The sequence below is a fragment of the Cariama cristata genome, unplaced genomic scaffold, assembly GCF_000690535.1.
Source record: "Cariama cristata isolate BGI_N322 unplaced genomic scaffold, ASM69053v1 scaffold7355, whole genome shotgun sequence".
NCBI classification, from domain to species: Eukaryota; Metazoa; Chordata; class Aves; order Cariamiformes; family Cariamidae; genus Cariama; species Cariama cristata.
The window spans coordinates 108,836-122,547 of record NW_009615728.1 but is presented as its reverse complement, the minus strand read 5'-3'; the positions used below and the strand labels follow the sequence as shown (position 1 = coordinate 122,547).

At 38.8% G+C, this 13,712-nt stretch overlaps 1 protein-coding gene across 1 annotated transcript in view; it reads left to right on the top strand.

Annotated features, from left to right (window-relative positions):
* Positions 1-2,610: 2,610 nt before the first annotated feature.
* The window catches only part of PCCA (propionyl CoA carboxylase, alpha polypeptide), a gene marked incomplete at both ends in the record, with an annotated part of 99,509 nt that continues 88,407 nt past the window's right edge, over positions 2,611-13,712 (top strand). Inside the window, 2 exons of the mRNA XM_009699920.1 lie at positions 2,611-2,742; positions 9,624-9,660. Coding sequence (XP_009698222.1) covers positions 2,611-2,742; positions 9,624-9,660 — 169 coding nt within the window. The remainder of the gene's footprint in view (positions 2,743-9,623; positions 9,661-13,712) is intronic.

Here is a 13,712-nt window from a genome sequence, read left to right as displayed (position 1 = left end):
TAGAGTAATGTGAATCTGCTGCACATCTAGTACTTAATTTTTAATAGGTAGTATTGGTTGTACCCACGTGGAATATTACAGCTCTACAAGAGTCGTGTAACAAATACACTGGGTGCAGCAGATTAATTTCTTGAAATGGCCTGGAGTGTTCCTTCTCAGGTGGTTCATGAATCTCTTCTGAATGGTGCTGTTCCCTTCTTACCCAACTGCCTACTTGGGCAGGAGCAGGGAGCAAACTGGGCACTTTGAAAGTCCATGCCACAAGTCAGGGAGAGGAGACAGCACGTCAAGCAAGATGTCCCCTACATGCCTTTTACTGGAAAGGTGAATGCTTGCTGACACCGTGAACGTAGTTCCCATTCTCTCATGTGACCTCCAATTTGAATGAAGGTTTTCTTATTTTCTGTCAGAAGAAAGTCAGAGGAGGAAGAGAAATAGTGTAAGAGTAGAATATCGGAGATAGACTGCAAGCTGGAAGTCTTGGATGGTCTGTCAGAGCAGCAAAAATGTTGGACCCGCTATCTTGACCTCTGGAGATGCCTTGTTTTTGATTGTAGACTTTGAGAAGAGAGTAGGGAGAGGACACAGTACATGGCGAAGTTTGAAGTGGCATTGATTGGGATGCAAATGCCAATGCTATGACAGAAACTGTAGAAAGAAGATATTTCCAGGTTAGGAGCGATACAAGAGGGACGGTGCAATGTCCAGTTGCCAAGTATGTAAGTGAACCTTTTCCACAAAGCTTTTTGAGATTGGAATACAGTCTGGTGAGAGAAGGGAACTCTGCCCTACCTCCAGGTGTATGCAGGCACCTACTTAAAACTCACTTCTTAAGAGGGCATGAAGTACCAGTTTTCAGGTTGTAATCTGTTGTTTCTGAAATGGTCAGGTCCAAACTTTAAGTGACTATGATTTCAAGCAGCAACTCCTTGCTTCTTGTTTCCCTTCTCCTTTAAAAAGTGAATTCCTTCAGTGTTCAGAGCTTTTGGCACTGTAATATTAATAGATCTGCACCCTCGTGTTGATCTTCCTATCCCCTCCTCCCTCCTATTGCAGTCTTCTCTCTTACAAACACCAAGTTGGGATGAGTATTACTGAGCTAATAAGCTTTGTGGAGTAGGGAAGAGGTGGGCTGAGATAAAAACCCAGATGGTTCATTGTGAGTTGAAGCTAACAAGCCTTTGATGTAGCTGAACTGATGCTCTGCGTTTGGTTTGGGTGTCTTTGCACTGAGCTTCCTAGCGTGTCTGTAATACTTACCTGATCTTTTCTCTGTTATCTGTAGCAGCCTGTGAGCTGGGATGGTAGGCAGTTGTCTACGCAGAGCTTCTGCTATTACACTCTTCCTGCTAGGGAGCTGCTGACAGTGAAAACAGTGACTCCCAAGCACGTTGGAAGCTCTTAGGACATTGTTCCCCAAGTTAAAAACCATATTTTTCCTATGTCTTTTTTGTGGTCATGTACTACCATCACATAAATACACAAAGCTTCAGCAAATTACTTTTTATTTTTAGTGACTGTAACTGTCTGGCAACCCTAACATGTGCAGCACAAGTGTATGTCAGAAAGACAAAATATAAAGGCAGAAATTCTGATACAAGAAATTGAATGTTTGCCATTGTGTTAGTGTTGGTATTAAGTAAACTGCCCTTTGGCTGGAATGTGTTTAAGCATTTTACAGGTGTCTTAGAATTGGGGGAGGAGAATGGGGAAATAAATGAAATGGCTGGAAAAAATCGTGCAAGGCTAGTATGCGTATTCTTTCGCTGTTTTTTTCCTATGGTACGAAAGATGTTAAGTTGCCTGAAACGTGCATGTGCTCACTGATGCATCAGTAACTTTCAGTGAAACAGTTCTGAGAGAATTGCCTTTAGCTCAGTGTAGTACTGACCCTGGAGAGGTTTGAAAAAACATCTGTGTACTTGATCACTGAAGTCGATTACTGGCATAGAGAAACAGGAGGAGGAAAAATGCAATTCAGTGTTCTAACTACATATTAAAGTATTAAAGTTGAAGTATAAATGTATTTTATGTTAACCTGTTTCCACATTAGTATTGGAAAACAGAGTTGCCTGAAAGAGTTGGGGAAACATTATTTCAGTTATTACTTTATTTTCAAGATCTTTCAATACGTTGGGTAAGAGACTGCACTTTCATTTTGATGTTTCATCAAGGTTTGGTTTTAGGAATGCATAATGGAGTTTTCAACTGCATTACAGTTTAGCGAGCATATCTTTGTAAATCACTTGCGGGTGTTTCAATGGTGAGTTAACTAGCCTGTGTTTTCTCAAGGGATATTTCTAACTTTCAAGCTGGAGTACTTCCACTTCCAGCTATTTTTCTTTGGCCTGGCTTTGATTTATACAAATGCTAATTATAAGGGCTTTGAATCTGTGTGTATACATCGTTTCACAAGGTCATACACGTTTTTAATGAACTGGCTGAAATGCTGCTTATATATTGCTAGGTTGTTGCATAAATAGATCACTGTCTTCTAAATGTTGTTTCATTAATCAGTTCAAAAAGAGAAAAAAAATATTAGTAGCAATACCTGTGTAAAGCTGATTTTTAGTTTCGTCTCCTAAAGTTCTGTCTTCGTTGTCTCTGCAGGCATCAGAAGGTGTCACCTTCATTGGACCTGACACACATGCTATTCAAGCTATGGGAGACAAGATTGAAAGCAAATTGTTAGCCAAGAATGCAAAGGTCAACACGATCCCTGGCTTTGATGGAGTAGTCAAGGTGAGAAATCATTTAATTACTGTCTGCCCACTGTAGGAACAGTGTCTAAATTGAAGTACACCTATTGAAGGTCTGATGCAGAATGTAATTATAACTTCCAACTTCTTTTTCAATAAGATGTAATTAAAAATGGGGTACAGATTTTTACTAGCAAGAAGGCTTTGGAGAAGAAGAGAAAGTCCTTCATAATAAAAAGATGTATAAAGGACTGCTTCTATGCAGTCTCTAAAAATGCTTTGCTTTAAATTTAACATGGAGGCAGGTAAATGTGTTAAATATCAGATGTGGATTCGACGGTCTGCACCTCTTTACATTTCTCAGGTCTTTATGTCTTGTTGGCCAAGATCTCGGCAGCCTTAAGTTAAGAGCGAAGTTTGTTACGCTGTATGAAGTTTCCATTTTACAGTCTGTGCTGATGGTACAGGTTTCCACGTGTTGCAAAACTCGGGGTGAGGATGAGGGGGGGGGGAAGTTGATAGCTCTTTGTGTGAATCTACAGCTAGTGTTCTTCCTAGGGTTTTAGAAGGAATGATTGCCAGCATTTTTCTAAAAAATATTTTGGTTGTTACTTTATAGTTTATAAGGTGAAATAAAGTATGTCTTGGTTTTGGTTTATTTTCTGCTACAGTGATTAAGTATTGGGCTCTTATAAGCTTTTCTGTGTGTCTTTATGTATTGTCTGTGTTAGTGTAGGTAAATAAACTTTTTTCCTTTAAAACTTTCATTGTGTAGACCTAAAACTTTGTTGTATTATAAAGTGTTGACCTCCTTGGATGAAATTTTTTACTTGACATATCAAGTTAGATTTTTCCAAACAAAATTTGAGTAAAACTTTGAGTTGTGCAAAAAAAGTGAGAAGTTTTTCAACAACACTTTAATGTAGTGAAGGGAAAGCTTTTCAGGTTTTACTTGTGACAATTGATATTGACCTCTGATCATTATAAATCTTATTTACCTGATGAAATAGGAAATGTCAGGGTAATTGGGAGCAACTAAATGTATTGATGGAATGCAGACTGTGTTTTAAGGAATGACTTGTACGAGGGCAATGGTGTTCAGCATTACGTCAGTGAAGTTGGATTTTAAACTCTGTTAGGAGGGGAAAAAAAAAAACAAAACAAAATAAAAACCCAACTAAATGAGAAAGGTGAATAAAGTACAAAGGGGCCAAACCTCCACAAAGTTATCTGTTGTGATGAGGGTGCCTGGAGAACTTGGCTAGTGAGAGAGAACACTAAAATCATGAAGTAGCTGAGGTCAAAACGCGCAAGAGAATTCTTCCGTGCTGGTGTTGGAAATGCCTGACCTGTGTAATGCCTGGCAGTGGGATATGCTGCACCAGGTAAAAGTGCAAGGACTTGTTTCTCTTCCAGAGGGCTCTGTATGAGCGTTAGGCTGACACTTGTGGCAATGCTGAAGTCCGGCGGTGATAAACTGAACGCAGCATTCCTTCAGGTTTTTGTTGTGTGGTTTAGCAGTCCTTGTGTACATGGTCCTTTAGCACTCCTAAGATTTAACAGCAGACAAACTATTGTGCGCAAGATCCTTTTTTTTTTTTCTTATAGCCTGCATATTCTTCTAGAAATCCTGAAAATAACTTACAGAAAAACATCTAATTAACAGATAATGTAATCATCTAAACTCCATAAAACTTTTCCTAATGCAGATTCAGATACTCAAAATGCTGGTTTTATCACTGTATCAAGTTAAAACTTATGTAAGGGTTTGTTATTCTCCTCATATAAAGAAACAAACCTGGCAAAGTAAGATAATGGTTAATGACCGGATAGCTGTATAACCAGTGAAACTGAGCTACTTGCCTGTATGCACTTGTTTTAGAGACTTTTAATTGCACAGGTTTTTTGACAATTATCTGAAGTTCCTGATGCAAAATGAAAGAACGTAAGTGATCTGGTTGGCAACTGGCTATATGCAATGATAGTCTTAAGACCAAATGAAGTGGAATGTAGGATTGAGTTGACAAGTCCAGTCCTCAGCTATTGAAAGGAACTATGCAGTAGTTGCTTAATGGTGAAGTGTCCGTGTCATATCAATTTCACATACCTCAGCCTTGCCCTAGTTCTGATTTTCTGAAGAGGGTTGATGAAAAAGAACATGAGATTAAAAAAAACCCAAACCCTGCGGTGTACCCACCAAATAAGAAAAAGGAGAGTCCGCAGACATTGCCAGTGTTGTAGTTGCCATCAGAAAAGGGAGATGAAAATTTTAGGTTAACCAGTGCTTTGGTTACCAGTTCTGGGAAATAAAACTTCTGATGACTGACATTTTCATCCTTGCTATGGATCTAAACATGTGCCCATGTTTGTCCTCTGATCTCCTTCCTGTGATAATGTGTCTTTTGCTTGGATGAGTACTGGAGTAGTAGGTCATACAGGGTGCCTGATCTTTGGTTAGAGCTTGATGCACTATTTTGCCAATTCAGACTTAAGGTAGGAAGGGCAAAGCTGTATGATACCAGGTACAATCAGAAGAACAACACACAAGGAATTGGAGCCCATATAGGATTTCTGCTGTTCTATGGAAGACCTGTTTTGGTCACAGAGTTATGAAGATTTCAAAATCTTTGAGGGCTCTTTTTCTTGAGAAATAAAGTTTTTAAAGGTCCTAGGAAGGAGTTAAGTGCCTGCTTGATACTTGGGTTGATTAGAGGTGGCTTCGTCTTTCTAGTGGGGTCTAATAAAGCTGGAAGAAAAGTTGCATTCATGCCTCTGACAACGCCAGAAGTTAAGAAAGATCAGTTGCACGTATTCTTTGTGGATGAATAGTTAAAGTGAACATAGGGTAACAACTTCTAGTGCTTCATTATTCAATTCAGGACTGCACTGAAATTCTTTGTTACTTGAAGAGTTGTCTTTGTCCAGCACTTACTGCTGCAGATACATAGGCTCTTCATGAATAAAGGGTGTTTTCCCCCTCTTATTTATGTTGCATAGCACTTACACATAGTAGACACTGGAGTACCTAAGTTTTTGTAATGACATCCTGGAGAAGCTGCATGCAGAAAAATTCCCAGTGAGTAGAAATTAAATGAGAAATTTAAGAAAAGGGAGCCCTTTGACAGTATCATTAAGGACCTGGAAGGATTGAAGAGGAGGATGCTTGGTGTAACAGACCCAACCAACTGTTCTCATATAGGCAAACGCTGTAGCAAATATGAAACGGAGAATGGAAAGATGTGGAGCGAGAGTGGAGAGGGTAGTTTGACAGAGTAATTTTCTTCTCATCCCTGGTTCAGTTTCTGAGTTGGCTGGGACGAGGGTTATCCAGTCTACACACGTAAAGAACCTGAGTGTGGTGCTGTCAGCTAGAGAGCCAACAAAAGCATTCCAAGGTAGCTTATTTCAAAATCTGTAACTACAATTAGTTTCCTAAAACCTGATTGGGAGAGAGAGAGTAGTCAGTAGTCTTCATCAAATGAATTAGCGTTAATCCATGTGAGCAATGGCTGTGCTAAAGTTAGAGCTGAGAAGATGTCTGTAGCCGAGTAAAGAGGAATAAGTGACAAAAAGTGGAGGCTGAGTAATGAGTATAAGGAGATGCTGTGGGAAAAAAATAGCAAAGGAACGTCAAGGGAAGAAAGTTTTTGGTATTGTTTCAGCACGTATGGCCAGTTTGGCTTTACGGCTGGTAGCACACAGCTGGATGTAACCCCAGCAGAATAACATCTCTGGGTCTTTCCTTAGTTTCACTGATGTCAGTAGACATGTTGAAGGTTTTCAGCAAGGCTATCAGTTTCCTGTATTTAAGTTTCAGGTATCTGTTCTGGCTGTATTCTTGCATTGGAGTGCTGACATTGGGATGAAATGATCCACTGTATTGCTGGAGAGGCGGTTGGAGACTGGACGTGAGCTGGGGGTTCTCTAAGCCCAAAGCCCTCAGCCATGAAAACTATTCTGTAGTTCTTCATCATTAATACTGTGTTTTACAGCTCTGGGAGTCTCTTAAACAGCTTTATCCTGGCATTCCTACACATCGGAATAGTTTTGCTTTTTTGTCTCCACCTGCTGGTACCTGGGAGAGGGGCATGTACATGAAATTGGGAGGTTAGACGTTCTTGTGCTAAATGCGGATTTTACGTCTTTTTAACTTAATGAAACCAGCCATTTGTAAAAACACTAGGACATCGTTTTATACCTCTTTCAATTTTTATAAACTTGTACCACTACTTGAACATTTTTTATTTGTACAATAAAAGGTGGTGCTAAAATTATATATTTCTTTACAATCTCCAGTTTATTTTGGGAAAATGGTGGTGTAGCTGTTGTGTTTTTAGAGGAAACAGCAGTAAATCGTTGAGGACTTTTGCTTTTTAAAAAATAATTCAAAATGCTTTTGGTACCGGTGTGGTTTTATATATTTTGCACATATGGACTTGTGTGTTATGCAGTGCTATAGCATTCAGTTCCCCCCCCCCGTGGCAAATGTTGTGTATCTACCGTAAGTTCTTTGCACCAAAAATCTAAAGCAACTCTCCTAACTCTTTATGAGTACTCAAACTGCTGCTGTATTTATGTAATCTGCAAGTGAAATGCATGAGACTATAACATACTGTCTTAGGGAAAAAGATCCCAAGACTTAGCAGAGATTTCAGTATGTCAGTTGTTTATTATTAATTTTTTTATTAGTTTTTAAAGCACAGCATGTTTTTGTTTATATTTCAGAAATGCTCTTTGAAGGCTAAAGAATTTTACTTTTTTTTTTTAATCTTAGAGTTTGGGTTCTAATGCATTAGAACTGTAAAAGAAACAGATGTTGAAACGGTGTAAATTAGTAACTGTGCTGGGCAGATGACTTCAGTCTGTTGAAGCCCGAACTGAGACAATGAATGCTGCTGATAAGATGCCGCTTATTACTGACATTTGTGGTAGGCATCTATAAAAATACAGTGGCAGGGAAAAGCTCCCCTGTAATGATTTGCAGCTTGTCTTCCTGTGGACTGCAGTGTAGCAGTTAGCCACTTGTTTGCAGGTAACTAAGTGGGGAGGGGGGGGAAAAAAATAAAAAAAAAAAATTTACCCTGTTTGCTTCCCCCTCCTCTTAATTCTGTTTTGCAAATATATGAGGGAATTTGCAAGAGAAAAGAAATGTAAAAGTTTCTTCTCGACTATAATCGGGGCTCTTCATCAGTCATCACTCTCCCTGCATTTTGTTCCAGAGGCTCTAATTGTCCGCGTTTGGCAGGTTTAACACTTCCTGACGGCCAGGCTATTAAGGGGAAGTGTTCTCGCATAACTGTCACAGGCAGGAACAAAGAACCTTCCAACTCAATTGGTGGAAGCCACTAACATTCTGAAGTGAGCCTTTTCATGCATTTTATCCCTCTAAGCTAAAATTTGGAGGGTGCAGGGTCATGGAAAGCAGCAAGGTGTAATAAAACAGTAAACTCTGATTTTTATTTATTTATTTTTTTTTTTTTTCCTGCGGGGGAGGGAGGAGGTTTTTTTGCTAGATTTATCTCTTGACTCAAACAATTGTTATTTGGAAAAAAAATCTCATTAGCAGATGTGACTGGAGTAAAAAGACTTAAAACTGATGTTGCTTTCGGGACTGCTTTGAACTTAACAAGCACCGATTTGTGGAGCAGACTAGCTAATGAAAGGAAATTAAATTTTCTGACAACTTCCCCTGCCAGCCCCCTTATTCTTCATGGGGCTGTTACTAGGTACTGAAGACTTTTAAAGAGGATTTTGTTTTATTATCGGACATAAATGAACCAGGTATGAACATTTCTTACGTATTTTTTTTTTAAAGTTCTGACCTGGGTGCTTTTAAAATGGATTGCCTTGAAAGCCTTAAAAATATCAGGTTTCATTTTAATGTTCATAAGTCAGCCCCCATAGTTTCAGACACACTTAGCAGCTGGTGGTTTCCAGACATTACTGCCTTCCATACAAATTTTTTAATGCATGTCACGGAATAGCACAAATATTAGCAAATTTTGATGGAATTTTCAAACTTACCCCACGCTACTGTAATTTTAACCCTTTTTCTTTCTAGTATTGTGTAATGGAAGTATATTGTTATCAGCAGAGGAAAGCAGGATTAAGTACTGCAGGAGAAGCGATTTGGTTATTAAAAAGTAAGCAATTCAAGTATTTTGGGTTTTATTCTCTGGGTTTCCTAGTACTTTTTTTTTCTGTACCAGGCTGTAGTAGTATGAGTCAGCTGAAGCAATCGGTGGCATCAACAAAAGGATTTTTCTAATTGCCATACGCTGGTAATGCGCCGACTCTTAAATGGGAACAGCTATGTGAATCGTCTCATTTCAGATACAGCTTCGAACGACGCAGTTAAGGTTGATGCTGTCTTTGGAATGAAAAAACTTACCAAAGTGAAATGCTGGTGTGTTTTCTTCAATAGACAAAAAAGAATTTGTCTTTAAAGAAGTCCTGGGAGATTTTTTTTTTTTTTCCTGGACCTGAATCCCTCCCCAACAATAGAGAATGAACTCCCCCTGCTGACAGCAGCCCGGCCAACACAAGAAATACCTGTGAGGGCAGAAACAAGCTGGCCGTGGAGAAACTTTAACGATCTGATTTATGGTCCATTATTGATTGTAAACTTCTAAATTCTAGCATTAAATTCCTACAACTGCAGAAAATCACTTTGCGATCCCGGCTGTGTTTCCTGTCAGCTGATTCCTCGTTGCTTTGAGTTTCTCCGTATACTAATGATGAGGTAGAATTTACATTCCACTTATGGTATTAATTTTACATTCCTCTGGCTGAAAAGGGTCAGAAGGTTGTAAAATCAAACATTAAATGAATCAGAGGAGACAGTAGTGCAATATATGACTGCCCTCAGGACACAGTGCAATGGCTGATGGGATTAACGTTGGGTCTCATTTCCTGCTTTTACAGGATGCAGATGAAGCTGTCAGAATTGCAAGGGAAATTGGTAAGTTCTTAAATTAGCTATGGTGGGATTTGTGTGCCTCTCAGCAGACATGGTTGACTAAATTGAATGTGTAATAAGTAATCCCTATAGAACAAATAATGTTTTAATAGTTTTTAAGTTCCCTGTTGCCTATAGGGCTGGAAGAATCTAGGTGTTAATGCCCTGTCTCTTCAATCATCGCATTTTAGTTTTACAAACTGGACTTTACAGAACAAGTGCAGCCATGATTTGGGCGCGTGTAATACGCAGTAATGAGTAGCTTGCTAAAGGAGTTCTCACAAAGTATATCTGCAATTGGACGTGATAGTCAGAAGGCGGGCAGGGTACACTTCTCTTTATATGGAGGCTGACACCAGTGATGTTATGATCTTCGTTCTTCATCACTCTGTGGACTGCAATTAGCTTGAATATCATCCAGAGCACTGGCCTTTCTTCTGTGTTTTCTGGAATAAAGTCACTGTTCAGCCTCTGAGTAACTTACGGAATGGTGAAAAGAGCAACCAGCAAACTGTCTGGGACTCATTTTGATGAAGGTTAAGTGTAGTACATATTTAATGAGTTTTGGCTTTTATTTACTAAGGCTTAATATTAGGGAACATATTAAACCGTATGCTTGAAATTACACGTGTTCTTAAATGCTTTCTAGAAGAAGAATCTCATGCAATAAGAGACTTTTTTGCATTTTCATTTTAAGAGACAGTAGCCATGAGGAGCTATTTAGGTTCATCACGGGTCCATAATTCAAATGATGTATCTACATTTGAAGCTTCTCTTGCCGATCTAGCTACAAATATATCTCACCTGTGTCAAAAGCGATGGCTGTGCCTTATGTGCCAAATAGAAACTGGGACTTACTCTGCTGCAGATAACTTTTTTTTTTCATCAGTGTAACATCTTTCCACTTTGAAATGTAAGTTGGGGTTTTTACCCTGCGCTGCCCTGAACCCCCCTCAGTGTAGGCTTGGCTGGCTTTTAGGCCGACACAAGTGCAGTCAGTGTTTTCTGTGGGTCAGCCTTTGTGTCCTTGTTGGGAAATCAAATGATTACAGATCTCTGTCATGGGAGCAGAAACAAAAGGAAGAGGTTATCAACCAAATTCAAACATTTGGAGGAGAATTGTGAGTAAAATTGCCTTTAGTCCTTAAAAAAGGCATAGTATTATGATTTTATTTCAGTTCAGTTTAATTTCAATAGTCGCTCTTGTTTTTTAAAAATTTCCTGCAAGTATTTTTAAAGCAATTTGAATTAACATAAGTTGGAAGGCATTCAGTGGCTTCCTAGATACCCTTTAAAATGTATTCTTGCTTAATTTTCTTCTGAGTTGTTCTGGTGTTCTGTTGACTGGTTCCAGTCTTTGATATCAGTAGCACTTTGGAGGTCATTATCAAGGCAGTCTTAAATCTATAGATGTTAAAGTCAATTACAGACAGCTGGGTGGTGCTTTATCTAGATGGCAAATTCTTTAACCATTTTGTAACAGAAAAGATTTGTACTATGATGCCATGTAGTGAAAGAAAAATGACCTTCCTAGCTTTTTTTTCCACCCATGTTTCAACCAGTTGATCAGTTTGGTTAAGCTTCTGTCTAATCGTGACCACTGACCAGAATAAAACCTGATGATTTGTGATTTCAAGGGATCTAAAATAGGATGAAATTAAAGTCTCTTATATGAAGACAAATGCGCTATATACATATAAGGCACTTGATATGCAATTGAATACTTTCAGATTATTTTTAATTTCACTTGTCCAGAGCCTCAGTCTTCCAAGAATGCTTAAACAATTATTAAAAAAAAATTGATTGTGAATCAGCACTTAAAACTCTAAAATGTTGTGTAAATGTTCTCTTGCTGCCTGTGTTTTTTCCTGCTTCTCCCTGCTATGTCTAGCCAAAGATCCAGAAGCAGTGGAGTGTGACACTTCAGGGTTGAGACACTGCCTTTACCTATTTCAGTGACTATTACTTATGGATACAAATGTTGTAGATACAGGAGTAAAATCGACTTTTTTGCCCGTCATCTGAGATGTGCTCTCCCAAGTTGCCGAAAGTGACAGAGATACTAGGCTAAATCAGGAACGGGAAGAACTTTAGGCACAAATTGCTGTATAGGCTCCTTTCTATAGTCTCTCTTCTTTATTTGTCTGTGTGGGCTCTTCTTCTCTTGTGGTGCTTTCGGTAGTGCTTAACCACATTGGCACTTTTCCCATGCTACTCTTAAGCCTATTTGTAAGTTGTACATTAAGAACTGCTGGCTTCTTGATTTCTGAAGCATCAGTGAAACTCTGGAAAGTTTTACTCCGCAGTTTGAAAGGACTGAACAACTACGAAATGCGGGCAGTTAAACTAAATGAAAGTCTATACAAAACTGAAGAGATGAAAAACATGTTTTTGTCGTATTTCATTTGACATAAGTTTAGTTAGTACTAGCTTTTCAATAATGAGAATTCAGCAGAATCTGGTACTGCCACGTACAATATAGCTCAAAGGGATATTGCACAATGCATTCTGTGGTCTACTACCTGCAACTTTATAAAAATGGTTAAATGACATCTAAAACCACGGTGGCAAAGGGTGGAACCTGACAGCTGTGGGGCACCAGAAGTTTGTTTACTCCTTTTACCATTCAGATTCTCAGAACAGTAACAGCCCTGGGAACAAAGCAGTCCTAACTTAATAGTACCTATTTAACAGCAAAAGTATACCTGATGATCTTAAAATTTGACAACTTTTTACCTTCTTGCCTTCTAAGATCTTTTTAGACCCATCCTTCAGATGCGTCACAAGAATGTAAAACTATAGCAGAAGAGTAGTTTTTATTCTTACGTGGAATTTTAATTTCATGTAAATTGGCATCTAATTTGAGGGAAGGATTGAAAACCTAACACCTACTCAGAAATGTGCCTGCTTTGTCAGGCTCCTCATTGCTGTTGTTGTGAGTCCTTATAAATACTATGAGAAATTGTTTGCATGCCTCTCCCTTCCCGCAACTAATCCCACCAATCCATGTGAGCATACTCCAGCAATTCTGATTGCTGCTGAATTGTGCAAAAGCAGTTAGCAGAATGATGAGTAACACATCCTCATCCCAGCATCCTGTACCCAATATGGACACAAAACTTCGATTCTGCAAAGCCTTCCTTGTCTTAGTACGCATTAGTCTTTGGTATTGGCCAAAGAACTGCTGTTTAGCTTAGTTCAGTGCCCTGGTGAGCAAGTAGTGTGTAAAGGCATATTTGGGCAAAAGTTCAAGTACTCTTATTTTCAGGGGACTGCCTAATCATCATCCTAAATTGTAGCGGTCCGCTGCAAAGAATTTTTCCTTCTCAACCTAAAAAGCTGTATGTACCTTTTCAAAACAGGCCTTACTTTTTTTAATTAAATTTTTAACTATCTGGTGGCTCTCTGGAATCTTTAATTGCTTTGCATACATGTGTGGTCGAAATGTAATCAGTATTCATAAAAGGTAGTGGTGGGGGAAGCAAAGTGGTCCTACATTTCGTGAGCGATACCAGTAAACCGTGTATCCTGTTGATAATTTAACCATGTGAGTTGTGATATATGAACTTTTATATTCTGTGGCATATAAAGACTCACCAAGGCCCACTTCCAACATGCATATTTTGCTGTTGAAATGAACAAACAGTAAATTAGGATTAGACTTTGCTTACAGAATTAAAATCAGCAAGCCATTCAAGAGACTGGTGGTGTTAGACTGAAATTGATAGCATAATTGGTGGTGACTTTTTCAAGTGTATGTAACAGGTGATAGAAATTGCCAGAGTGAGTTTGCCATAATAAGGCTTAAAACAATGCTTATTTCAGACTTGGAGCCTCTTGAGTTGTAGCGAGTCTCCAGCTGGTGATAGTGTTGCCAGAGGTGTAAGTTCACTAGTGTTACCCAGTTAAATCTAATTTCTTGCATGAAAATGATACAAGATGTGCTTTTTGCTTTATTTCGAGATAGCCAGTGACTTGTCCAGGAGCCTGCCAGCATAGATAAATTCTGCTTGTGTAGATATTGCATATACTGCATTTCATGAAAATAAGTTGAA